This window comes from Chelmon rostratus, chromosome 22 (genome assembly GCF_017976325.1).
Source record: "Chelmon rostratus isolate fCheRos1 chromosome 22, fCheRos1.pri, whole genome shotgun sequence".
Classification (NCBI taxonomy): Eukaryota; Metazoa; Chordata; class Actinopteri; order Chaetodontiformes; family Chaetodontidae; genus Chelmon; species Chelmon rostratus.
Window position 1 is genome coordinate 11,601,026 of NC_055679.1, and position 27,522 is coordinate 11,628,547.

At 43.4% G+C, this 27,522-nt stretch overlaps 3 protein-coding genes across 3 annotated transcripts; all 3 read left to right on the plus strand.

Annotated features, from left to right (window-relative positions):
• Positions 1-439: 439 nt before the first annotated feature.
• Positions 440-5,437, plus strand: tspan33a (tetraspanin 33a). The gene is made up of 8 exons (XM_041963942.1): positions 440-691; positions 2,458-2,515; positions 2,652-2,779; positions 3,181-3,255; positions 4,046-4,141; positions 4,262-4,390; positions 4,491-4,652; positions 4,772-5,437. The coding sequence occupies exons 1-8, from the start codon at positions 590-592 to the stop codon at positions 4,871-4,873; spliced, it is 852 nt and encodes a 283-aa protein (XP_041819876.1). The 5' UTR covers positions 440-589; the 3' UTR covers positions 4,874-5,437.
• Positions 5,438-9,075: 3,638 nt separating this feature from the next.
• On the plus strand, positions 9,076-18,958 carry smo (smoothened, frizzled class receptor). Its single transcript, XM_041963827.1, has 12 exons — positions 9,076-9,721; positions 10,909-11,108; positions 11,357-11,566; positions 11,651-11,823; positions 12,459-12,678; positions 12,767-12,890; positions 13,067-13,159; positions 13,597-13,705; positions 14,106-14,291; positions 14,817-14,965; positions 15,912-16,046; positions 16,190-18,958. The coding sequence occupies exons 1-12, from the start codon at positions 9,460-9,462 to the stop codon at positions 16,810-16,812; spliced, it is 2,484 nt and encodes an 827-aa protein (XP_041819761.1). The 5' UTR covers positions 9,076-9,459; the 3' UTR covers positions 16,813-18,958.
• Positions 18,959-20,051: 1,093 nt separating this feature from the next.
• cax1 (cation/H+ exchanger protein 1) lies at positions 20,052-27,215 on the plus strand. Its single transcript, XM_041964300.1, has 20 exons — positions 20,052-20,127; positions 21,100-21,264; positions 21,404-21,558; positions 22,157-22,265; positions 22,382-22,498; positions 22,598-22,659; positions 22,803-22,991; positions 23,083-23,268; positions 23,902-24,001; positions 24,230-24,371; positions 24,455-24,638; positions 24,774-24,873; positions 24,982-25,100; positions 25,318-25,355; positions 25,452-25,705; positions 26,014-26,150; positions 26,440-26,534; positions 26,731-26,809; positions 26,899-27,007; positions 27,142-27,215. The coding sequence occupies exons 1-20, from the start codon at positions 20,052-20,054 to the stop codon at positions 27,213-27,215; spliced, it is 2,490 nt and encodes an 829-aa protein (XP_041820234.1).
• Positions 27,216-27,522: the final 307 nt, after the last annotated feature.

Here is a 27,522-nt window from a genome sequence, read left to right on the forward strand (position 1 = left end):
TGTGGGTTGAGAAAATTCAACTGCTTCTTGAGATCAATACATTTTAAACCCCCTCTAGGATTAGCTGGAAAATAAATCGTCACAAAGCTGAAAACAGGCTGTTTTTCTGAGCTCCTGAAAAGTTGACTTGTTAGAACTACAGGACAGCGACACTGCAAACATATAATGATCTTACAGAATATGATGCATTGCTGTAGATTAAACTGTCAAACAGTAAATAAAGTAGCTAAAACGTTTAAGTAAATACAAGTTTTAATATTACACAAAAAAAATAAAGCACCAAATTGTTCCTGCTGTTGCTCGTGGTCCACGGGGTCTGTCAGGAGGCCCTGAATTACAAAGAAGAAGGTGTGTCTCACCTGTGAAGACGTGAGAACACAACGTCAACACACCCGCTGTTTCCACGCCCAGTCGGAGCCGCTCGCGCTGCGCCGCTGGCTGCAGCTGCGCCTCCTCACAGGACCTGCGCGCGTCGGCTCGAGTGAAACCAGTAGCTGTCGGGTCGGTAGTTTCGCTCTCTGAGCTTCTTTCATTCGCGCAGGTGGAAGCTCGCTTGCGCAAACTTGGGACAACTTGGATCCCCGTCGCCATGGGAGGAAGACGCAGAGGCGCGCCTGGGTCTGACGAGGACTACAGCTTTGTCAGCCCGGTCGTCAAGTATCTGCTGTTCATATTTAACTTAATATTTTGGGTAAGTGATGTTAAGCTCAAGAGATCACAAACATCTCGCCTTTATTTGCCTTTGAGTGCAGGTTGATCATTCTGTTTTTTGGCCAATCAGATCTCAGAGCTCTGTCAGGGTCCAGCTCTGTCAGACTTACTGTTTAAGCTAAAACATGTGGATTCTGTCTGCTGACAGCCCACTGCTTTATTTGAGTTAGTTGTCCATTAACTTGTGTGTTTTACAAAAAGTGAACCAGTATCCAGGAGCAGTGGGGGAAGGCAACACAAACACACACACACACACACACACACACACACACACACACACACACACACGCACACACAGTATTGCACAAGTTGTATTCTCAGTGTGCAGATCAGGAATGCATGATCAGATTTTGTTCCAGGGGGTTTTAGCGCACGATACTGTTGTGACTGCTTTAAACACCTTCACTGAGTCAACAAACCTGCTGTGGTTTGATTTCAGGCCCGTCCCTCTCATCGCACGCTCAGCTGCCAAGAAACTTTCATTGATTCACACGCTGATGAGGTCGTGCACATTTCTACACAAATCTCAGATTTCACACTAGATGAGATGTTTGGTTTTCCTGGTTCAGAGAGGCTCGGGTGGACACAGCAGGTGATCGCATTGATTAGCTCTGCACCGGCTGACTGGTGTTTTGTCTCCCATGATTGGGTGTTAATAATTGTACTGCTTTCGGCTTTGAAGTGAAGGATACAGTTAACAAGCCAAAGTTCATATCTGCAGGTTTCAGTGTCAGGTGCTCGGGGCCTGGAACGTAAGGAGATTTCTGACTTACAGCATTTTAAAGCAGATCTGTTGTTGCAGATTAAGCTTGCTGTGGTTTAGAGCCGTGTGAGCAGACTTTCTTGCTTCTGGTCGAGCAAAAAAGTTGAAATCTATTAAGGAGAGACAGAGTTTTCAGCAGCGCTTCAGCAGTCTCTTTTAAAACAAGCCTGCATGAGCGTGTCAGCGGTGAACACAACTTCTGGCCGTGTACGAACAGGATGAGGTCGTGCAAAAACTTGAAGCTCTTCGGCGTGGAATGTGTTGTTGTCCTTTCTGTTGCCTCTGGCCACAGTGTGCTCTGCATGAGGCACCAGATATTACTGCAAACCCATTGGTTCTGTCATAGTCTGGGTTGTGTGTAATCTTCAGTGTGATTTATTGCATTTCCTGATTCATCAAGGACACACTCTGCTTCAGGTGTCATGTCTGGGTTAGTCACTGTGAAATCAAGCCTTTACTAAAGGGCGCAGACAAATCGAGCTTCACCCTCCCACCTAAAGAAGGTGCTGGGTCTGTGGTAACTGGATCCATTTCATTCAGGCTGGGAAGAGTGTTTCTGCGAGCTCCCTATTATTCTATTGAGGCTGAGAGAGGACTGCGAGTGAAAGGCTCTTTATGTTTTTAGGGAAAGGTGCAGATTGCTGCCAGGTCGATTTCATCAAATGGAAGCAGAGTGGATGGCAGAATCTCCTTATCTGCATTTCTAATGACACTGTTGTGCCCCCTTGTTAAACACTGCATAAAAAAAGCATAGATTTTCCTAGAGTTTGTTATTTTTGAAAAATATCTTTTATTCTATCAGGAAAGCCTCATCTATGACTCATATGTACTTGATTAAGTGTTTAGGTGAATGGTGCCACTCCCTGAACAAGCATGAGCATACGTAGTGGTTCCTCACACACTGTGATGCGTGGTTTTTCTAATATTTTGTAGCGCACGAATGATAAAGAATTTCTTGGGAAATCTTTTCTTCTTCTCCTCAGATAATCTCCCTGGTGATGGTGTCAATTGGCGTGTACGCCCGCATGATGAAACATGCAGGTAAAGGGCCTTTTCTCTGATGGAGCGTACAGTCTTTCCTCATGCTTTCACCAAGCAAATTTCCTGTTACTGTTTGCAAGGAATAATTTGTCATCTGGAAAAAGCCTTTGAACCCCTCTTCTCTTCTTCCTCTCAGAGGCAGCTCTGGCCTGTCTGTCAGTGGACCCCGCTGTAATGCTGATGGTGGTGGGGGTCCTCATGTTCATCATCACCTTCTGTGGCTGTGTGGGCTCCCTGAGAGAAAACATCTGCCTCCTGCAGACAGTAAGCCGGCCTTTAATGGATTCTGCACAGATGATTTCTGGGACGAGAACTTTATAGATGCGTGTATAAATGCATGCTGGTGTCAGATTTAAGTTCAGTCAACAACAAAGAAAAAACTGTTTTATTTTGAAAAAACTCAAAACTGTGCTGGAGCAGTCTCATTAAACTAAGGAACCTGACTGGATTTTTACTCTTTCTTTCTTTTGTAGAGCCTCGATCTTAGTTTTCTTGCATTTTTCTGCACATTTTCTCCAAGTCGAGGAGGTAACAAGTAACAGCTGAGAAGGAGGAGCTCACAGAATCTGTCCTCTGAAGAATTAACCCCAAACAAATCATTTTTGCTCTGTTGTAACCATCATTCTCTCTCTTCCTCCTCCCTCTCCTCCTCCTCCTCCTCACAGTTCTGTATCTGTTTGACAGTGATCTTCCTGCTCCAGCTGGTGGCTGGGATCCTGGGCTTCATCTTCGCTGATAAGGTAATGAAACAATATGGAGGATCAATCAGAAAAACATGAGTATAAATGAATTTGAAAAAAAGACACTTATGTCAAACTTCAAAAGCAAAATGTGGACACAAATGGTATCTTAATTTATTTATACTGTGATTATTCCAGTGACTGTAGCTGCAAATGCTTCATTTTCTATTTCTATTTCTATATATATATATATATATATATATATATAAAATAATTATATATATATATATATATATATATATATATATATATATATATATATATATATATATATATATATAAAATAATTATATTATATATATATATATATATATATATATATATATATATATATATATATATATATATATATATATATATATATATATATATATATATATTATCATTATATTATATATAAAATAATGATAATACTAATGCTTCATTTGTTTAGTGACTGTTCCTTCCTTCAGGTAAACTTTGCTTTATGCGTCCTTTTGTGGTTGTGAAGAACCTTGAAACGCTGCCCTCTTCTGGGCTTTGTGTGCAACTGCTGCAAACTTCAATTTTTTTTTTTTTATAGATCTTGAGAAGAAGTTATGTTTCTGATGTCAAGCAGCAATTAGAGACCAGACAGTAGAAAGAGTCTCTTGAGGTCATATTTGTCATAGCTTCCAAAAAACTTACCTCACATAAATTGTTTAATGCATCTATCTTGTGATTTCCACTGATGTGAAAACTTACAATTTATGAACCAACATATAACCTGTGTAATCATTTTAAATTGAGTCTTCTTCTGTACTCTGCCAAGGCTCGGAATAAAGTGACTGAGATTATCAATAATGCCATCGTCCACTACCGAGAAGATATTGATCTTCAAAACATCATTGACTTTGGTCAGAAAGAGGTAAGACTTTATGCCATGCACGCTGTACTATCGGTCATCCTCATTTTGTCACTATAAATAGCAGCTTCTGCAGCTACATGCACAGATAACTAACATATCTTCTATTGTACGTGTCCTCAGTTTGGCTGCTGTGGTGGTGTGACGTACACCGACTGGTCCCAGAACATGTACTTTAACTGCAAGAAGGACAACCCCAGCAGAGAACGCTGCTCCGTCCCCTTCTCCTGCTGCATCATGGCCAAAGACGAGGTCGCCGTCCTTCACCTCAAGACTCTGCTGACACCTCTTTGTGTTGTTTGGTGGCCGGTATTTATTTAACTGACTTTTAACTGTCTGTGCACTTGAGCAGATGGTCATCAACACCATGTGTGGACAGGGCATGCAGGAATTAGAGTACATTGAAGCTGGAAACTACATCCACGCCAATGGCTGCATAGACAAACTGGTGAACTGGATCCACAGTAACCTGTTCCTGCTGGGAGGCATCGCCCTGGGACTGGCCATACCACAGGTGAGATACACACACACACACCAACACACACAAAAACACACACTTTGTGCTCAGGCCTTTTAAGATTAGAGACTAACTGTTACAGCCAGCCGGTGAGCCCTCTGTTTTCTCCTCTGCAGCTGGTTGGCATCCTCCTGTCTCAGATTTTGATCAACCAGATCAAAGACCAGATCGAGCTTCAGAAGTACAACCTCAAGCACCGCTTCGACCCGTGGAGCTGACTTAGGCCGGATCAGACCAGAATCTGATGAACGGCACCACAAATGTGGCGGCAACAGCAGGCAGCTCTCTGAAGAAACATCAGTCAACACTGCCTGGGTTGAGCATTGCTCTTGGACTTAAAAGCTCAAGACTCGTGAACAAACCTTTAATGTGCTTCGAAGCACTTGGCGTGGAGGTGGAAGTCAGGACATGCAAGAAAACAGAAGGAGAGCTAGGACTCTGTCGCCACCTACTGGACATGACCATGCTTGAACTTACAAAGCTTTTACAGCGGTTAGGAACTCCCACAGCAGGAGCAGGGGAGGGTATTTTGTTGCTTGGGGTCACACTGACGGGATCATTGACTTTTACTGTAGGACTGCAATGAGCATAATCTGCAAGTCATTTTTTATCCTTCCTTTTTCATCAAAGATGCCAAACAGGAGCGGGAGTTACTGCGTATCTATGGATTTTTAATACCAGCTGTGTTTATGGTGTTGCACATGTAAACTAACTGAAAAGGGAATTGCATTTTTGAACATGCTTGGGTTTTGTACAAATAATAAAAAAAAACAAATAAACAAGAGGGTGTTTGCATGCTCTCCGATGTTGCTTATGGCTGCCAGCAGCTGACATGTATTACAGCTGACATGCTTTAGCAATTTGTACCCTAAAATGTGCCTGTTTTCAGTTTGTAGTTCAAATAGCTCTGTCCACTAGAAAGGTCAGCCTACTTCATACATTCCTGAGGAAGAAGCATGACACACATTATGCCACTGGGTATGTCATTTTGTATACAAGCCTATGTGTTAAAAAAGCATTCACCTCTACGCCTTAGAAATGCCATTTACCTCTGTGATAAAAAAAAATAGTATAATAGCATAATTTAGTGTTTCATTTGATGATTAGCTGTAAAGATAATGTGTGCACCCATGCTCTGACTCTCCATCCTAACATGGCCATGTTGGGCGGCCTGGTTGTCCTCCCAAGACCTCACACTGCACATGATGTCATTTCCTCCTCCCATTTTAGCTGACTGCCTGCATGGCTGCGGAGCTGCTGGGTTTTTGTGTACACGTCAATGTTTGCCAAACCACACAGGCTCTGTGCGCATATTCTGCACATATGTTGCATTTGAATCTCACCTCCTTTTTTTTTTTTTTTTTTTTTTTTTTGCAACGATGTTCATCTCAAATGCAAAAGGAGAGGGGAATTCCCTATTTACCACAGAAGAAAACAGTGTGAATGCCTGAGGTGCTGCTGTGTTGTTTTGTTTATGGGCCGTTTGTATTTTGTGACCAGTCAGTGAGCAGACAGTGGTTGAGGTTCTCAGAGTGAAGGAACAAATTTGATTTACAGTGAACTAAAACATGAAATTAATCTTCCCCTCTCTGCTGGTTGTCTTACAGTACCAATCAAAGTTCTGACAGCAAAGGAAAGTAACTGTTCTTGTTAGGATTCAGCATGGTCATAAATGCTTTTTCTGTCTGTGATAACTGCGATAACTCTGAGGCAGGTCTTCCAGGTTCTTACCTGTAAAGAGATGTCATTTGACAGGACACATTTTCATTCTTCACCTCCCAGCAAAAGGTCTAATGCAACTGTGAAGGAGCATAAACTGACGCGACCTCTCATCTCCACCAGCCTGAAACCTGATGCCTGTAATCTTTGGGAGCAGACGTGGTCCTGCAGCCTTTGACGCAAGTCCACAATCTAAACATGACATTTCTGTGTTAGTGTAAAGCTGGAGTAACTTTCCTTACTGGGACTTTCCCTTTAGCACATAACAGAAAATCTACTGTGTCGCCAGCCTGATGGCACGAAGGGAGGGGTGAGAAAACATTTGGGATGGCAGAGGTGTGACATGTTATCATTTAATAGGCATCTGAGCGGAATGAAAAAGTGACGGCTCTAACAGCAGCTTTCGGCTCTGCAGCAGCCTCTCATGATAGCGGCTGGGTTTTGGTGTGTGAGTGAGTGTGTGTTGGCCCGTGCTCCGGGGCTCTGTGTGTGGTCCCTGGTTTTTGCCTCTGACTCACTCGGACGGCCATGTTGCTGTGGATTTCAAGGAGGCCCAGACACACACACAGAGATACAGAGCGAGAGGAGGGGGCAGAGTTAACCCAGATTTACTCTCAGAACACCAGGGGAGAAACAAAGCATCTGCAGCCATGCAAATACCACAAGTGCACCGTCCAATTAATGCGATAACAACAGCAGCGCGGCTGAGAACTTAACTAGTTTGAAACTCTCTTTGACAAATCATCATAAAATGATGTGACTGTCAGTTTTGTCTGTTATGTGTGTTAATATTTTCTGCTCGGCATGAGAGGAAGTCCAGTCCATTATGGAGGTCCCAAAGGAAACTGATTTAATGCGGTTTTGAGTTATTAACTGTGTCCCTCCTCTCCCCCACTCACACAGACACTCACATCATTCAATCACATGCAACATGCATGCAAATCTTACACGATTATGAATAAAGGCTAAGGCGTTCCCACTATCATGATCTCAAGGCAAACACCCACCAATATTCAGTCGAAGAGGCTTTTTATAAATGCAAACAAATCCTCTTACATCTGTTTCTATCTCGGATAATTGCAGTCCAGGGCAGATTAGACCACATGTACAGTGTCTAAGTTGTATGGCTCTATCATGGTTTTCCCATATAATAAGATTGTATCATTATTGTCGAATGTGTCTTTTTATAGATACTTGCCATATATTTATATAATATGATATACATATATGATATACATTATTTTACCTAATGATATGCAACATGTTTACATACGTCGTTATCATACTTTAATGGTATGATCCAACTCATGTTAGAGCCTATAGAGTGATAATAATTTCATTATCCAATCAGAAAACTGCAGTAACAGTAGAGATATGATAGAGCTCAGTTGTTACAGGAGCCAAAAATAGAGTACTGTAAATATTATCATGGCTTCCTGACTTTGAAAGTGATTAAGAACTATAATTTCTCTGTAAATCCACTTAGAAATAAGGAATTTCCTTCCAGGCGTTTATTTTGCAGGAATTCGATGATAAATCAATTAGAAGTTGGGTCAATTTGTGGGAAGAACTTGTACAGTTCATGAATACAGTCTGAGGTCTTGCAAAGAGCAGAAGAGGGTGGTGGTAATAGATGTGGCGATCCCAGCTGACGCCAACATCAGGAAGAAGGAACACGAGAAAACTGAGAAGTACCAAGGGTTGAAAGAGCAGCTGGAACGGATGTGGAAGGTCAAGGCTAGCGTGGTCCCTGTGGTAGTGGGGGCACTCGGGGCAGTAACCCCCAAACTGGGAGAGTGGCTCCAGCAGATACCAGGAATAACATCTGAAGCCTCACTCCAGAAGAGCGCAGTCCTAGGAACAGCCAAGACACTGCACAGAACCCTCAAACTCCCAGGCCTCTGGGAGAGGCCCAGAGCTTGAGGATGACACAGATACCACCCCACCGGGGTGAGAAGGAGATTTATATGTGTGTGTGTGTGTGTATACACATTACACTGTGTATGTCTCTTGTGCAGCTGTTGCATGTGGATCTTTATCTTATTCAAAGATGATGGAAATCTCATAATGCAACATCACCAACGACGCACTGAAGTGATATTTTAACCATATTTATGTTAATATAATTGTATTATTCTAACTGTATTATAGGTGTTGTTTCGGTAGATCCCTATTCTGAGGACCACCCGGGCTCTTTAGGGGGCTTCATTACACAGAGAAACATCTCAGCTTGTGACATGTTGTCCAACATTGCCCAGGTGTGAGACTCAAACTGCAGAGATGTGAGGGTAACCTGTGGAGATGGGGGTCTGTGTTTTTCTGGGGGTCCCTGAGATGAGAAACTTTGAGAAGGCCTGCCATAAGGCACATTCTTCCACTTGCAGAGGGGGATGGGAGGGGAGGTTTTGTTGCTCTGGCTCTCCCCCACCATGTGCATACCAGAGACAAAAAAACAACCCAGACTCTGAGCTGCAACTCTGGCGCACAGCAGCCTCAGAGGGCTCCCGTCCGACGCTTCACCGGGAGAAAATCCGCTTCATGGGACACATACGGATCGATGAGGCTAATTGATCATCTTTATTTTTCTGCCAGCAAAAAGAGGGAGGGGGGGGCTGTGGAAAAAAGGGGGTGGTGCATCCGAGCTAGAGATCCTATTACAGAGATCCAGACTTTTTCATGGCAAGTTTTTTTGGAAGTGGGGGGAGGGCGAACCTACAACTTTCTCGGCCTGATGTCTTTTTCAGCCTGAGCGCTTCAAACGAACACTTTATATGGTTTTAAGTCGACGGCGCGTTTTGGCCCCAGCTGAGCGCAGTTTTCCTGGGAGCTGTTGGTATTTGGATAATGAAGGAATTCAGGAGGATCCAGCGAGGATCGGACGAGACGTGCAGGATACATAAAGTTTGGGAGGACTGCGAGAAAAGTGTGAAGCGCCCCGCAGATTTTTCGCACCATGCCGCGTTTGGAAACGTCCTCCAAATCTGACGAAGAAAACTTCATCCGTGGGTTTAATGGGAAAAGGGACGACTGAAGCGCCGGAATTCAAAGTAGTCTCAGTTTTGCACAGTTGAGCCTCTCTCCCAAGATGTCTTCCCTGGGTCGGAGCCCCATTGTTGGATTTTACGGGATGCTTTGCGTCTGGGCTGCCTGGCTTGCGGGCTCCGGGGCGGTGTTGTCTCCGAACGGGACGATATTTGAGGACAACTGCAAGAAAACCACAACCTGCGAGGCCCTTAAATACAACACATGTCTCGGATCGCCTTTGCCGTACACGCATACTTCTCTGATCCTGGCCGAGGACTCCAGCACCCAGGAGGAGGCTTATGAGAAGCTGACCATGTGGTCTGGTGAGTTTTAATGGGTCCAGGTAACAACTGAGAAATGATCCATCTCATGTTAGAGCCTGTGGAGTGATACTCATTTAACAATCCAACCAGAGAACTGCTGTAACAGTGCAGATATGATCAATCCGAGTGATCAGAAGGTCTAAAATAGAGTGCTGTAAATACCAATAGGGTTATTATGATTGTTAATGATTTCCTAATTTTGAAATTGATAATTAAGAACTACATGTTTACTGTATATCCAATTAGCAATAGGAATTCGCTTTCGTGCTTTTATTTTGTAGGAGTTCAATATTGGATTCATAAGCAGTGGGATCAGTTCGTTAAATGATGCAGGTTTTTTTTTTTAATCGCCATACAGACATATTGATTGCTCATTTCCTGTGATAATAATGTTAATTGGTGGCACAGTGAGAGGTCTCAAATTCTCAGGGACCTCTGCAGGAAATGAAGGGTTAAAAGACATTAAAGGCAACAAAGGGAATCACTCATAGGTGTTAGCCAGCAAACAATAGGAAGGTCTCACTGTTAAGAGGTTTGTTGATGTTCTGCAAGGGGACTGTCACATTCAGGAGAGCCCACTAATGACCTGTCAGGCCCAGGTCGCTGCCTCACAGGTGTCAGGGGCTCCCAAATAACCCAGGTGTGATCACCTGTGGTGCTAAGGAGCCTCATCAGACTCGGGGAAAGAGCTCTATCACCTGCTTATGCTCCAACAGAGAAATGCGTGCATGCTAGTCTTTATTATCCAGGAGATGAAATAGCAAAGTACACAGCTGGATTATGCAGAGGTGCATTTTTAGTTGTTCATATTTTAAGCATTTCACAAATAATCTTCAGATAAGGTAATATATAAAGTGACGCCTTCAAATTGCTTGTTTTGCCTGAACAAGAGTCAAAACCTGTAAAACACTCAGTTTGCTACCATATATGATGAGAAACAGTAGCACTTCATCACATCTGAGTGTCTGGAAACGATCAGTGTCGATCAGTTTGCTGTTGGTAGACTGATCGGTTAATCAGCTAATCTACTTTAAAAACACGGGCTCGCCTCTGTCATAGCTTCTATTTATGCGTACTTGTACGTCAGCTAATTGATTATCATGCTGATCACCATCAGTTTGATATTTGCCCTGTTCTCTCAAACTTGGACACTTCAGGATGGTCTCAGACTGTTTCTTCTGTCCCAGGTCTGCGGAACGCTCCTCGCTGTTGGTCAGTCATCCAGCCCCTGCTCTGCGGCGTCTACATGCCCAAATGTGAGAACGGTCGAGTCGAGCTGCCCAGCCAGAGCCTGTGTTTGGCGACACGTCAGCCATGTAGCATCGTGGACCAGGAGAGAGGCTGGCCAAACTTCCTGAAATGTGACCAGTTCCCTGTGGGCTGTTCGGTAAGCTTCGCTGATCCATAATGTGGTGCGACACTTCATTGATCACAGGGTCAGCTGAAGGGGAGCCGCCTTGGATTTTCTAGTAGTGCTGAAAATTGTCCATTAATTGATAATTTCATCAGCAGAAAATAATCAGGACTAATTCTACTAGTGCGTGTGTCAGTGCATCAAATACCAAACGTTTGGTTGCAGCTTCACAAACTGTGTTGAAGTTGCATTAGAAGCTCATCTCTCCGCTCCGTGTGCAGAATGAAGTGCAGAAGCTGAAGTTCAACACGTCTGGCCAGTGTGAGGCTCCCCTGGTGAAGACAGACATTCAGTCCAGCTGGTACAAGGACGTGGAGGGCTGCGGCATCCAGTGCGACAACCCTCTGTTCACCGAGGAGGAGCACAACGACATGCACGCCTACATCGCTTACTTCGGCACCATCACCCTCCTCTGCACCTTCTTCACCCTGGTATGCATTCAGGGAAAACTTGATTTTCCACAGACGCTTCTCTTTTCAACCCTCTTCTGACTCTCGTAATTTCCCCTCTTGCAGGCCACGTTTCTTGCCGACTGGAAGAACTCCAACCGCTACCCGGCCGTCATTCTCTTCTACATCAACGCCTGCTTCTTTGTGGGCAGTATCGGCTGGCTGGCCCAGTTCCTGGACGGAGCGCGCGACGAGATTGTGTGCAAGAGCGACAAAACCATGCGACTTGGGGAGCCCTCGTAAGTGAATCAGTCATGAGATCAGGGTTTGGTGCTGGACCTCGTGTCCTGGAGGATTTCAGTGTCCTGGAAGAATGGGAGACATTATCTGTGTGCATGGAGCCTATATTTTATAGTCTAAGTGACGAATGGGGACAGTCTTTGAAACTGGTCTACATACGTCCACTAAAAGTGTTTGTTTTTGCCACTGACAGGCTCAGATTGTTATTCTAAGTGTCTGACAACATTATGGAAAATATCTCCACAGAGAGCAACGTTTTTGTTAAAAAGTAAAATCCTCTTTGTTTAACCAGAAACAGCCGTTATATCGCTCTCGCCAAAGCCACCAGACTCCATTTACAAAAACAGTAATTTTATCATCGTAAAAAAACTCACCAAAAATCTTCTTGATTTGTCTTTCCACTGTCCCAACAATCACCACGAACTCTGGTTTGGTCGAAATAAACCCTTAATTCACAGAGTTTCATGTGAAAGTATTGGGAGAGGGCGGACATCAGAGGAGCAGTCAGGGGAAACGGCGTGTAGAGCCAGAATATTTTCACATGGAACTCGTATATTCTGACCGATTCGATGAAATCAGAGTCACGCACACAAAAAGCCTAAAAATCACATGAATGTTGCGTTTGTCCCTACAGGTCATCAGAGACGCTGTCCTGCGTCACCATCTTCATCATCGTGTACTACTCCCTCATGTCGGGTGTGATTTGGTTCGTCATGCTGACGTATGCCTGGCACACGTCCTTCAAAGCCCTGGGCACCACCCACCAGCCGCTGTCTGGCAGAACCTCCTACTTCCACATGGTCACCTGGTCCATCCCCTTCGTCCTCACTGTGGCCATCCTGGCTATCGCTGAGGTAGAATCCGACCCTCTGACACTGAAAAATGTTGAGCTTTTTATCAGTTCTCTCACTCGCTGTGGCTCTGTCGTGTGGTGCTCCGCAGGTGGATGGAGACTCTGTGAGTGGGATCTGTTTTGTGGGCTACAAAAACTACAGATACCGTGCCGGGTTTGTGCTGGCTCCCATTGGAGTGGTGCTAGTTGTCGGCGGCTACTTCCTCATTCGGGGTGAGTGGCTTGCATAGTGGCGACACATTTATAGCAACAGCTCAGTGAGCATTCTCAAGAAAGCAGTTTATCCAAATCTTCAAGGCTTTGTGATACTCGAGAAGTGCTCCTCAGATTCATCCCTGCAGCCGGTCTTGCAGGCACTGACTGATTTGGTGCAATTTCTTTTTTTATAGGTGTCATGACTTTGTTTTCCATCAAGAGCAACCACCCGGGACTTCTGAGTGAGAAAGCGGCCAGCAAAATCAACGAGACGATGCTGAGGCTTGGTACGTTCTCTCATCCGGGGCCATTTCACACCACACTGGTGACCCGACAAACAGTGTGAACCCCAAGATCAGAATTGAGACCTGGCTCGAGCCAAGCGTCATTGTAGACTTTTGGAAGCCATGACACAGACCCCCACATTCGGGGATCGTTTTAGTTTAAAAACCCTGGTTTAAATTGAAAACCTATTAGTGTGGAGGCAGCATGTCAGTTAGCACACTAAGCCAACATTGCAAACACTTCGTCATTCTGGACTAATGTCTCTTAAAAATGAGGAAAATAAGCAGGAAAATAAGAATTTCTACTGTTCTTTTGCAAAAATTTTACCCATTATTCCACATCGTCATCTGAAGTGCATCTTCCTCCCTGTGTGAAGGCTACTGGCCGTGAATTGTCAGCTGTCTCTCGCCTGATTTGCTGCCCTCTTTCTCCTTCTCAGGCATATTCGGATTCCTCGCTTTTGGTTTTGTTTTCATCACCTTCGGCTGCCACTTCTACGACTTCTTCAACCAGGCCGAATGGGAGAGGAGCTTCAGAGAATATGTGCTGTGAGTTTTTCCCGACTTTCCTCCACACCCTGTTGTTTTTTTAAAATTTACTACACAGCGCAGTAGCAAAGGCGTACACCTGCCTGCATCAGAGCTACTTCACAGCTAAACCCTCCACACAAAAATCCACAAAATGATGCTGCAGAGACTCCAAACCGCTGCACCACCGCTGAGCTCACGGCGGTGAATGCAGCCCTATTTCCCCACACTGTTGATACTGGCTGGATGGGAATTAATTTAGCCTCAAATATGTAAACCGCTCTCTCCTGCCCTAACATGTAAAAGACTTGCTTATTTACCAGATGCAGCCTTTGAATGTACCTCAGTTATATGTCTAGAAGGTGTGGGAGGCACATGCAGTGGAGACATACACTGATCATCTCTGTGACGTGTTCGACAGGTGCGAAGCCAACGTGACGATCGCCTCTCAGACCAACAAGCCGATCCCAGAGTGCACCATTAAGAACCGGCCCAGCCTGATGGTGGAGAAAATCAACCTGTTCTCCATGTTTGGGACGGGAATCGCTATGAGCACCTGGGTCTGGACCAAGGCCACCATCCTGATCTGGAAACGGACCTGGTGCAAGTAAGCAGCACTCTGGAGGTTGTGTTTTATGTTGGCTGTTATGTTTAAGAGATATGGCGAGTGTGGGAAAAGCCTAATTCCATGCACCTGGGCATCTACGAACATAGCAGAGTTTCCCTGCCAAATGTTTTTTAAAACTTGACATTTTCACTCGATAACTTTAAAAGTATTGAGGCTTGCAGGGAGTCAAAAGTCCTGCAGTGCGTTTCAGTGTTTGCATTTAGGTCTGTTAATCCCTGGTTTTGTAACAGCACTCACAAGGGCTCACTGTGACTTGGATTTTACTCGCAGGAATTTGTTTCCCTCCAGCTTTGATGAAGACTTGGCATCATTGTTTTCAGTTTAAGCTTAAGACCGTCTCCTCCAGAGTGACGTAAAACGATGCTGGCATTAAAAACATGATCTGACCATCTGATTGGTTTTCCTTGAGGAAATGCTGCCTCTCTTTCTACCAGGTGTTGTTATTACCTGTGGTCTTTCTCTCTGTCTCTCTCTCTCACAACCTGCCCTGTGCTCCTGTGTCAGGATTATTGGCCGTAGTGACAACGAACCGAAGAGGATCAAGAAGAGCAAGATGATTGCCAAGGCGTTCGCCATGAGGAAGGAGCTTCACAAGGACCCAGAGAAGGAAATGTCCTTCAGCATGCACACCGTGTCCCATGATGGACCAGTGGGTGAGGATTTCAGTGGAGTCATTAAAAATAATGCAGATTGACATTCTGGGGAAAACTAAACTGACCATTAGGATAAATTTGAGTGAAGTAAGAACAGAAATATTGACTTAATACCTAATAATATAATATTGACTTAAATCTGCATGAATGTTTGCTAAATTGTCCTCTCTTTGGAGTGAAAAACAGTGGAAGCTGTGTCTGGTGAAGTTTGGCTCCACCTTGTGGCAAATATCTGAAACTGCAGGGTGTCTTGTTTAGATTATTTATACTGGAGCTCATGTTAGTATGGTTATTGTACGCATATTATTCATAGAACGCGCCCTGTTTCACCCTCATAAAGAGATATTAGCCATGCAGATTTTTTTTTGTTTCCTAGTTGGGAGTATTTCTTTTTTCTTTTTTCAATTTTTCAATTTAATTTCTTTAATGCAAACAAATTGCCCAACACGTCCACTGTCCTGTTCTGGCTTGTCTGATTGGTTGATCTCAAAATGTGGGCACATGATAAGTATCTGCATGGATAGATGCCACAAGAGGTAAGCGTGTGTTTTTTGTAATTTGGGTGAACCAGCCTTGAAGCTTTGTTGTGTTTGGTGGCGCAGTAGAAAAATGGCACCATGTGTGCTGATGTAATGATGCACTCCTCCGTGAACCACTGTGTTATTTTTCTTTTAAATTTGGCCTGAAAATTTTTTTTCCAGTTGCTTTTTTGTGGCGTGCAGGCTACACGGTCGGGGACGACTGTTATGTCTGTAGCGAAGAAGTGAATGACACGTTCCTGCTCGTGTAAGCTGTGAGGCTGCTGTGGCCGCCGTGCTTGTTTAGCTTGGAGCGCTTCAGAGCTGCAGAGGCACCGCGGAGGAGCCATTAAGAGTGTGTTGGATTTGAAGCGGCCCTTAGTTGTGCCTAAACCGAGAGTTTGTGGTTTGTCTTTTCTTATTCGTAGCTGGAATCAACTTTGACCTAAATGAGCCATCTAATGACATGTCATCAGCTTGGGCGCAACATGTGACGAAGATGGTGGCGAGGCGAGGTGCCATCCTGCCTCAGGACATCTCTGTTACTCCTACTGGTACACCTGGTGAGACATTAACGCCTACAGCTCTACATATTTCCGCTCTCCAGTTCCTTCATTCCTCCGCTCCTTCTGTCTTTTTCCTCTGTTCTCCTTTTCTTTATCAGTTGACTGCCATCTTATTTTCTTTCTTTCTTTTTTTTTCTCAGTGCCACCTCCAGAGGAGCGTAACAGGCTGTGGATGGTGGAGGCTGAGATTTCACCAGAGATGATAAAGAGGAAAAAGAAGAAGAAGAAGAGGAAGAAGGAGGTGCGTCCAGCGGAGGAGGCGGCGGACCCACAGGCTTATCGCCAGCGTGAGTTCGGTCGCAGCTCAGTGCCTCGCCTGCCCAAACTGCCGTGCCACCCCAGCCTGGTCGCTAACCTGCGGGAACAGCAGAGGCAGCAGCAGAAGCTGGAGGAGGAAGTCCTGCCAGGGTCCTACCCAGATTTCCAACCCTCCCACCCGCTGTCCTGTGAGGAGAGGTGTGCCTACCCGCAGTACCAGAGCAGGTGGAACGGCTATGGCCGCAACCTGCTCTCTGACCCTCTGACCCTCAGTGACCGCCCAGAGGATCTGGGTCTCAGCCCGCGCTGCATCCCCTCAGCCTCCACCTGGCAGCCCAGTGGATCTTCCCGCTACCCCGGGGAGATGGATCTCACAGAGGGGCTGTCAGAGAGGTTGGCGCATGTGGCTCGGGTGCCGGCAGGCCGACGGGCCGGCTATGGACCCATTCACTCCCGGACCAATTTAATGGAGGCGGAGCTCATGGATGCTGACTCTGACTTCTAAGAGCATAGCTCCAACATATCGCTTCGTGGTACACAGACAGTAAGCTGCAAAAAGTGCTGGATACTTTCAAAATTCTTACTAAAGTGCCCAGAGGTCAAGGTGGAACTAAGATGGTCAGTTTTTTTTTTTACTTTCTTTTTCTCTTGACTATTTTTTTAGGTAGAAAAAGCAAAGGGATAAAGTGAAAAAGTATGTTGTGAATAAGTTAATGAAAAGATATTTTTTATACTTTATTTGTGTCCAATAAAATTTCAAAGGCAACTTAGTGATGACAAGACAAATGAGGCAGCTAAACTTTATATGGCTTGAAACAGATATGTTTTATTCTGAACCCCCTATGCATTCATCAGCTGGTATCAGCTCAGCCCTGTTTGTGACAGCGTTAAACCCTAAACGTGGCACGATAAGTCAAGGTGTCATGGATGAATCGCTAATAAGCACATCAGCTTGGATTTGGAAAAAACAGTCAGGACATTTGAAGATGTAGGCTGCTTGGGTCGTAATTATTTGAACTGTCCCATTAAAACCTGACTCACACAGAGACCACACAGGTGGAAAAATGTTGCAAGCTACTTGCAAATAGTATTTAACCCAGGTCTTATTTTATGTTGCATTTTAATGTTCTTATGACTCCATTCCTGTCTTCTCACTACTATTTAGCTGTTAATTACTTGTGTTTATGTAGTTAATGAGGTACTAACCTTGCCCTATTACGAATATCACACAGATGATTGCTAATTAACTGAGAGATTTCTTCAAGAATTTGTGATACAGGAAGTATTAAAATGTTTAAATTTGTATAATCCCGGTCATTTTGTCCGCAGGTGTTGAAGTTCATACAAATTAGTCTCACACCTTCACATTGTGATCATTGACTACAGATTTAAACAAAATAACCCAAATGATGATCTTGTTCTTACTTCTCTTCATCTGCAAAGTAGCAGTCTTGTGATTTTGTTGCAGAGTAATTTAACGGCAGGCTGAAAAGCGCCGTTTTACTGCCCTTTCTGGTCACCTGTTTCACCTGTAGCCACACCCAACAGTGAGGTCACCGGGTTGTGAAGCACACTTGTACTGCACTGCGGCAAGGTGACAAGTTCAACCACTAGGGGTCAGCAAACGCAATACTTTCAGGGGTTGTTAAGTTACTCTTTAATCAGCTACTATAGAAAAAAGTACTGAGCTAAAATGCATGCTAATCATTTGGTGCAGTGAATCAACACTTAGCTTATTGTTTGCCTGGAGAAAAGTCCAGAAATTAATGAAATGGCTTTATCTCAGTGAGTTCTCCCTGTATATTTCAGAACATTTTCTCCATATAGTTATTTTAAAAGTTTTTTTTTTACAGCAGTATTTCTACTTTTGTTTATCTGATGTACATATTCAATCCAAACTGGGCTTCATATGTGTTTCCTCTTCTCCTCAGTCCAGTTGAAAATCTTTTGTATGACTGCGTGTAAGTCTTTTTCCTAAATACGTCTATTTTTCAGTCTCTCTCTTTCTAAATGTGTGTACTGTATATAGGTTGTTCATAGATTTGTCAGTAAGGGTTTTATTTGTACAGATTTCTATATCAAATCACTTGATGATATGACAAATAAAAAGGGAAGAGTCAACTGTGCTATAAAAAGTTGTCCACGTACTTGTGCTGTAACCAAAATGTCGCCCAGCGTTGTTGTGCTACACTCGATATGGATAAATGATGCTGAAGTAGACTGTGATCCACTGCTTCTTAGCCAATGCAAATTAGTTTGTCTCATGTAAGTGTCTAGTTAATCATGTGAAATGTGTATGATAGAGAATTATTTATGCTATTACTAGTTACCACACTGCTATGAACTCAGTACAGTCAGTCTGGCAACAAAAATACAGAAGTCCACCCAAAAGGTTTATATTCAAAGACTATAAAGAAGTTAAATGAAGATTACTTTGGATATTATGTTTTTACTTTTTATGCTTTGAAAAGTCAAATTCTGTTTTATGAGCTGTCTTAAGGATTAAGCTGACCAGCAGTTTTTGTGTTGCTTTCTTTGTTTTAGTCTCCCAACTGTGTAAGAAGAAAAAAGATTACTGTCATTTTGACTGTGCAGCTGTACGTTTTTGTTTTTATATGTAAATAAAAGTAACCCTACACTTTTCCGTGTGATTTGTTTTGTTTTTGTTTTATTGTCCCACAGTTGCATGAAAGCCACTGCTTGTGCCTCTTCAGGCCATTACTATTATTGATTAATCTACTGACAGAAAGTCTTCACATGTAAGAAGCTGGAATCGGAGAAAATTGACTGTTTAAAAAAACGATTCTAACAGATTATTTGATGATCAAAAAAGTTAATGATTAATTTAATAGTTGTCAAAATAACAATCACATTTTGTTCATGTTTTACAAAAAGAGCATGCATCTGAAAACATCTGCAACTTGGCAAACGGATTTAAAGCTTTTTTATTATGCAACAGATGAAGTTTTTTCATCCAGTTGGTTGTAAGAGTCTTAGAGAAGACTGCTTCTTACAGCGTTACACTGTCTTTACTGATTCTACCACTGGGGGGCGCTGACTTTGGAAATTTTCACTACGCGCATGACATCACGCGGGCAAAACGAAAAACGGGGCAGAATCCCTTTTTTCCCTTTTTTTGTGGGCATCAAAAAAGGAAAATAACAATTTTCTCCTGTTTTCACGTTGAAAAACTAAATAATATAAAAACAGAAAAAATAGTGTAGTTTGTTTTTTTTTAGATTTCTTTTCCACATTCGTGGACTTTTCTTCCGGTGCGCACGCGCTGAAAGTGACCGCTACACGCGCCTCCCGGGAGCGCGCACAGCCAAAAGAGTTGGGTAGGATCAATCATTTTAATTATTTCTGGGGAGATTCGGCGTTAATGACAGATATTGACCTTCTCTATCCTACCACCAGTTGACAGACGACCTGTAGCCTGCGTGAAAACCATATAAGTATTATTAGACCAGAGTTATGAGGCGGTATCGGCCGAGGTAGGGCTTAAAGTACATTTTAACCGTTTGTTTTTTCAGCTAAAACGTACCTTAGCGAAAACACAGACCAAGTCTATAGGGTTAAACCAGGAGTCTATAGTCCTCCCTTCGTCTCCTTTCTCCACCCCTCCCCGTTCTGTCCCTGCCTGGAGTCAGACAGCCGTGGTGAGCAGGCAGTCACTGCGCGGTAAACTTCATAAAGAGGCGGACAGATGAAACAGGAGCCACATTGGTGGAGTAAACAGACAAAATGCCCCACGAGAAGTCCTCGCAGGTGCCACCTGATGCGGAGAACCAGCGTAGAAGATCCGCGGCTGACTCCTCAGGTGAGACGGAGCTGCCGTCTTTCTCCTGCCAGGACCTGAATTCAACGTTTGTGGCTTTGTAGCCAGTTTAAGAACTCTTTGCGCTCATTTCTTTGCTCTTTTTTTTTTTTTTTTTTTACTTCGTCTTGAGCGCGTTCATCAAAATCACCTGCGGCCAGACTCTCCTCCAATCTGAGCTGAACTCTGAAACTTAGCACTTGTTAAGACTTTCTGCTTAGTTCAAGAATAATTCAGGCAAGGTAGGTAAAGGTAGATTTGAGGGTTGCAGCATGGGGGTCTTTTCTTGCACTTTTAATGGTAGTCGCCTCATGGTGATCATAATTTTATAACGTTGATGTTTATGTGGTTAATCATCTTCCACATATCCTGTTAGTTTGCTGCTTTGTCTCATCAGGAAAAAGCTTCAAGACGCAAAAATGAGCAACCATTGGCTGTTCCTGACCATCATTCTTCAGCCAAGGCTTAAGCTTACCAAAATATGTCCATTGCACCTTTAATTCATTATTTTTTACTTTACAACTCTTGTCAGACATGGCGAGTGACAGATAACAAGCCAGTGAAAGTCAGATTCACATGAACAGGCAGGACTATGTACAGTATACCCGTCATGCTTCAGTTTTTAATTTCAAAGCAAAAGTTTTCTTATCTCTCTGTGTTGCAATGCATTGATAATGCATCAGTCTTTGCAGCTGACACCATGTCCGGAGAGGGGACACCCTGTGTGACTCTCAGGAGGTTTTTGTTAGTCACACACATTTCCACGGGGCAGCCAGTGGGCGTTAGTCGTAGATGTCCATCAACCTCCACAGCTCTGGTGGGAATGAAGTGATGTGTAGATGCATCATTCTCCCCTCTTTATTCATCTTTTCCCCCGGCTAATCTGGCAGATCATGTCAATGTACTGTGTCATGTACATTGCCTTTTAAAAAATCTGTCCTCTTTGACATTTCCTTTATTCAGAGAATTATGTAGATCCTGAGCAGCATCACCAGTTTCCCCGACAACGCTCCCAAGCAGATTGGCTCTGTGTTGGTCCCCAGCATCCAGAGCTAGGCACAGCGGGGACGCCCTCTCCAGATGCTTCTGCCCACAACTTCTGCCACTACACGCCGAAATGTTTCCTCACTGTCCACAGAGGTGAGTGCTACGTTTCTGTAAGAATCCGTGGAGACTGAAAGTATGAGAGCAGGGATCATTGTGTTTTTCTGAGGGCTGATCATGCAGATCCCTCCTATCACCATGTAAAAGCATTTTCTCACAATTGTGATCTGCACAGGAGGACACGGCAACTCAGCAAGGTCTTCGTCGTCGCGAGGTGTCCGGTCTACGCCATCACGGTATGGAGAGGAGGGGTGGCAGGAAGGCACCACGAAGACCACAATCAGAGCTGAGAATGAGGTGGAGGCACACAGGGAAGCCAACAACTACAAGGTGAGCCATAATGAAGTCAATGCAACACTTTAACTCCAAATACTCCCCGGCAAATCATCAGTATCGACTTTCTTTTCTTTCTTTTTTTTCGGTTTTATTCAAAAAAGGATTTAAGATGCAGATGTGGAAAGGATGTGTTAGTGTTACTTTGATTAAATTCCCGCACTGAGGGCACAGAGATATTGCAATGGGTACCTGCATAACTGGAGGGGAAAATGTGGAGTTTAAATTTGAATATAGGAACAATAAAAGACTCTTGTCGCAAGAATTCTGCATTTGGTGAAGAGAAGGAAATACAGTTGATGCTCATCAACAAACAGTCAAAAGTTTTAAAAGTTTTCAGGTTTCTCGGGTTCATCTTGTAGCTTTCCTGCCTATAAACTACAGCAGTTTGGGCAAAGTTCAACTAGCTGTTTTTGTTTGTTATACCTGGGTGGCATGGGAGTTTTTCACCTTGCTGCAGATGTTTACTGCTTTATTGCATTTATCTCTATTAAGTCAAAGCAGTCATGATAAAAGATAGTGTGCTAGTTCCATGTAGCATTGTGTGTTTGTGTGACGCATTTTTAAAGGAAACTTGCACCCTTTTTTTTTCCAGTTTGGCTTCAGGAAGTGGAAGGGCAACGTAACGGAGAGGCCCATTGAAGACCGATCAGACGTCATCAAAGAGCTCTACTCTGATCTTAGCATTGTTAAGCCTCGAGAAGGTCTTTTTTTGCTCACTCTTTGCACTTTAATTGTGTTTAACAGGACCTACATACTCATGCAGATAACTGGGGGGAGTTGGCAATAACCAGCTTGTATTATTTCTCCTCTCTTTCAGGCTCAGTGATCACCTTTGGAAACATAATTTATGTGTTTTTATTTGGATGGTGGATATCTTTAATCTACTTACTCATTTGTCCTGTAATGTTTCTAACAATCCTCCTTGCCCCTTATGGTATGTATCCTATAAAGCAGCTGCATCACTCAGAGCATTGTAGTTTCTCTCGAAATCTGGAACATGGTGTCATTTTGTGCCTTTTTTTTGTTTGTTTAGGCAAGCTCTGTTTAAAGATGGCATGGTACTTCATTTGGCCGTTTGGGAAGTCGTTAGAAAAGGTTATATGATATACAGCATCCTTACTTCTCAGTTAACTTTTTGTGTCTTTGGATTCCAGTACTTGAGTGCCATTGCAAACGTAACTGCAACATGTTCTTTAGATGATACTAGTAGTTTTCACCGTATCCTGTTGTCATCTCAGGCTGGTGATGTAGTTAAGAGATCCATTCTGAAGCCTCCAGCCATTGAGGTCATTCCTGAAGAGAGGGACAGTGAAGACAGTAAGGACCTTGTCAGGGACAAGGACTCTGCACCCCTTCTGGTGTCTTCCCCAATCCCAGTTGAGATCCCTGTCCCAATACCGCCCGCTAAAAAAACTTCAAATCACTGGGTAAGCAAGACAAAATGACCTTAATCATTTGGTGCAAGGGAAGTTTACAAATCTTTCTCTGATTTGAAGTGTTCTTTGTTCTTCTCTACAGTGTCGCGTCAGTACTTATGTTTGGTTGTTACTGTGTTACCCTCTCCTGGCTGTGGTCCACTCCCTGGCCTGTGTGCTCTCCTGGCTGCTGGTCTTTACTATACCTGTAGCCAAGATGAATGCTCGCACACTGACCACCACCCTCCTCATGGCACCAGAGGACGTTCAGATTCACAGACTGGAGAAGGTACATTGTGATTTTCTGAAATGCCAGTCAAGAGAAATATTTCAAGGCAAGAAAAATTATGAATTTTCCTCCTTTTTCTGTACTGGTTGTACTGTTCATGCTTTTTTATACTATCAGGCTTTTTATAGTCGCTCCTTATTAGCTGTGGTATGATGTAACTGAAGTGCTCCACATGATAGCACTAGCTGTTGCAGTGCATAAATGACTAATCCAACTAGTGCATCCTCTCTGGTGTTTTCTCCTTAAAGGGTCAGTTCAACCAAATCACAAAGAACTTGGTTCTCACTAAAGTCTAAACGGTGTGTGACACATACTGTACATAGTTTTCATTTCATTTGCAAAGCTTTTGCAATATCTGCCTCTAACACTGTGCACACTTTTCAATGGGAATATGAACACTGACACTGGTGGATTCAGTGTAATTTCTCTGCGCGTTTAGCACCATAAGTGAAATTTGGGAGGCAGCCAAAATAACAGGCGAATATCTCAAAACTTTAGCAAAGCCAAACTGTTCCAATGGCTGGATACAGCTGCAGGGTATTGTTTCTTTTATGTGTGAAGTGGCCCTTTAAAACTAATGTTAATTGATGTTTATGTCTAATAAATTATTTTGTAACTGGCTGTGTCTTGCAGGCACCTGTGTGCCAGACCAGAGTCCTCTTATGCTGTTATCAAGCTTTCAATGTCTATTACTACAAATACACTGTCCAAGGAATCAACATTTTCGCCCTCAGTATCCTTTTTGGGGTTGTGGGATTTAACTTAGTGTGAATCAATGTCTTTTCTGGAACTGAGACTTGAAAACATCCATCAGTCCCTTTCACCTAATATGTATTTTCCATCCACAATGAATTATTATTTTGAACAAAGTAGGTACCACTGTGTACTTCAGCTGGTAATTACAGAACAGGTATGTCCTCAGTCTGTCCATTTGTTCTCCTTAAGTCTGTGTTCCCTGCAGACCTGCTTCCCCTGGTATTAATCACTCTAATTATTGGCTACACTGACCGTGAAGACAATTACTTCAGCGCCGAGACCAAGTTTGCCACAGCCATCACTTCAATTATTCCTCTTTCCTATTATATTGGCATGGGTATAGCCAGGTATGCTGGGTGGTGCAGTATACTCCCCCTAATTCCTCATGAATTCTCATGTTTTATTGGTGACTGTGTGTTTTTTTCCACAGCATTTCTGCACAGAGTAACTTTGCAGTGGGTGCGGTGGTGAATGCCACCTTTGGCTCCATCACGGAGATGACGTTCTACATCACAGCACTGCTGCAGGGACACCGTGCTGCCACCAAATGTTACGAAGAGATCGTGAAAGCAGCCCTCACCGGGACCTTGCTTGGGTGTATACTGTTCATACCTGTGAGTGCCTAACAAGAGCAAATGAGCATGTCACGTGTGCATGTTAGTGAAGATGCAGCATTCTGATTCTGTCTGAAGTTTGCATGCACCAACCTCCTGCTGTGTGTATGTTTTTGTGTTGTGTCAACTGCACAGGGCATCTGTATGATCATTGGGGGCATAAAACACAGGGAACAGCGATTTAACAGTCGTTCAGCTGGAGTGAGTTCAGCTTTGCTCTTCATATCCATAGGAGGTATGTACGGCAGCTGCACATCTAATTCATTTTCTAAACAATATGTCCTCCACCAGCCGATTCATAAAGCTCATTAATTTGACCCTCTTGCTGTAATATCGGCCCCAGGTGTGTTTGCTCCCACGCTCTTCTCAAAAACCTTCGGTAATCTGGTGTGTGAAAGCTGCACCAATATTCCAGGCAATGCCAGTGTACCCTTCATCTGCAAGGACTGTCACTACGACACGGTCAGCTGCTTCACTTAACCTTCATACTGTGTACATTCATGCTTTTAGCAAGTGTGACAACATGTTTTAATTCCAGTTTGGCCAATTGTACTTGCACTTGGAAATGACAAGGGGAGCAGCAGCGTGAATCTTCATGGGTCTCCACAGCATAAATATATTAAAAAGACTTTTAAGAAATTATTGTTTTTAATTTTTTACCTTAATTGCATTTTAACAGAGTCTAACTGACCCACATTTGATCCTGTCCCAAATTGAGTAAGTCCAGCTGCTACACACAGATTTTATTTTGCAACAGTTTTTCACAGTAATCAACTCAATAGGGATTCAACTAATTATTAAATTGTTTTCCAGGCCCTTGGTGTACACAATTTCTGTGCTGCTGCCTGCTGCGTACCTGATCGGCCTCATCTTCACACTGAAGACCCACTCCCACATCTATGATATCCATATCAGCGATGGCCACACAGGCCACGCACACGGTCAGTACGCACAGGAGGGCACCAGCACCTCCCGCCCCACTGGTGAGGTCACCACTGGCCATCTACTTGCAGCCAACTCGTGTATTAATGCCAGCATTATTGCCACCAGCCAGGTGGTTGCAACAGGTGTGTGTGTGTGTCGTGTGCATGGAATCTTTTAGGTTAAGCAACATGAAATTGCAATGCACTGACTGCCTGCTGCCTCCTACAGTATATTAACCTCTTTGTGCATGTAAGGAAAGCATTTGCCTTGCAGTTGGGTTGAAGTTGTACCTGTGCATGCCAAAGCTCTTAAGCATGTGAGGGTGAAGAACCTAAGTACGGGAGAAAGTTCAGACTTTGATTGGATGCATGTGGAAGCGGAGAAAAGCTTCTCAACAGTGAGGTAAGTCAAATGTTCAACGCCTGTAAGCTGATAGTGTGTATGCCACCAGCAGGCCATCATGTAGTCCACTGGTCCCGCTGGAGGGCTCTTGCAGTGCTGATTGTTGCCACAGTGTTGATGGCCTGCTGCGCTGACCTCAGCACAGAGAACATCGAGCCCATGCTGACCCATTCCTCCATCTCCCAGGTATGCAAAATACTTAATTTATAAAGAGGACGAGAACAAGCCTCTTGGATTCAAAAATTTGTTGGTCCTTGGTTGATAAGACCATATTAGTATACGGCAAACTTTCAGTTCAAGTTGAAAATCACAATCTGGAATACGTTTTCATCAATTGCATGAATTGAATCCAACTTTCTTTTTTCAACAAGAGAAAAAAACATGCAGTTTTTATAGCCCCTCAATGTACCTGGTATGTTTAGATAGATAGAAAATGAACTGTCCACCTCAGTGTGTCTCTTTGTACTGGATGCAGTACTTCATAGGCGTCACAGTGCTGGCTATGGTGCCAGAGCTCCCTGAGATCGTCAATGGGATCCAGTTTGCACTTCAGAACAACATCAGTCTGAGGTACAAGAGCACTGTGCTGTCGTAGTTTAATGTTTACTGACCTTGTGAATGTTTCCACCTATAAAGCCCATACTTCAATTCTGAGCAATGGGAGATCTAGTAAGATAGCACAATATTTAATGCACAAATAACAAAAATGTGATGTATGTGTTAAAATGTTATGCATATTTTAACTGTTATAAATGTGTGTCTACAGCCTTGAAGTGGGCAGTTGCATTGCTGTGCAGGTCTGCATGATACAGATTCCACTGCTCATACTCTTCAATGCCTTCTATGTAAGCACCCAGCTTTTGTAATGTATTCACACGATGCTGTAATTTCATAGTTTCAGTCACGACTTGGCTTGATCCATTTTCTTCTCCAGGATGTTGGATTTGTGCTTGTGTTCAGTGACATTCATCTCTGGGCCAGCATCTTCAGTGTCATTCTGGTCAACTACATCTTCATGGATGGAAAATGTGACTACTTTCAGGGTAAGACATGATGCACAAATTTCAAGTCAACAGAGATTATTATATATATTATCAGAAAAAACGTTTTTTGTTTTGTTTTGTTTTGTTTTTTAAGACATGGACATGTGGATTTTAATCACCTGTTGTGTTTGCAGGCACCGCTCTTGTGGTGGTCTACCTCATCCTTTTGGCCCTTTACTTCTTTGCTCCTTCTCCACGCTCATGTTGATCTGCTTGCCAAAAAAACTTGTATGGCTCCAAACCTTTAAGCCACTATAAAAAAAATACACTAATCCTTTATCTTGTGTACGGTGGCACGGAAGGTGGAAAAAGTACTGGGTTTTGAAATTTCACAGCAAATAGCTGTCTGCTTTTGTCAGTATATGACACTGACATTTGCCCAGTTCTGTCTGTCATAGAAATCTGTGACTATGTTTTGCTCTTGCGTGTAAATGTAAAAGTATTTGTTTCATTGTAATATGTGGTTTATGTTGGACATAATAAATGCATCAATTTATAAAACTTTTTTTTCAACC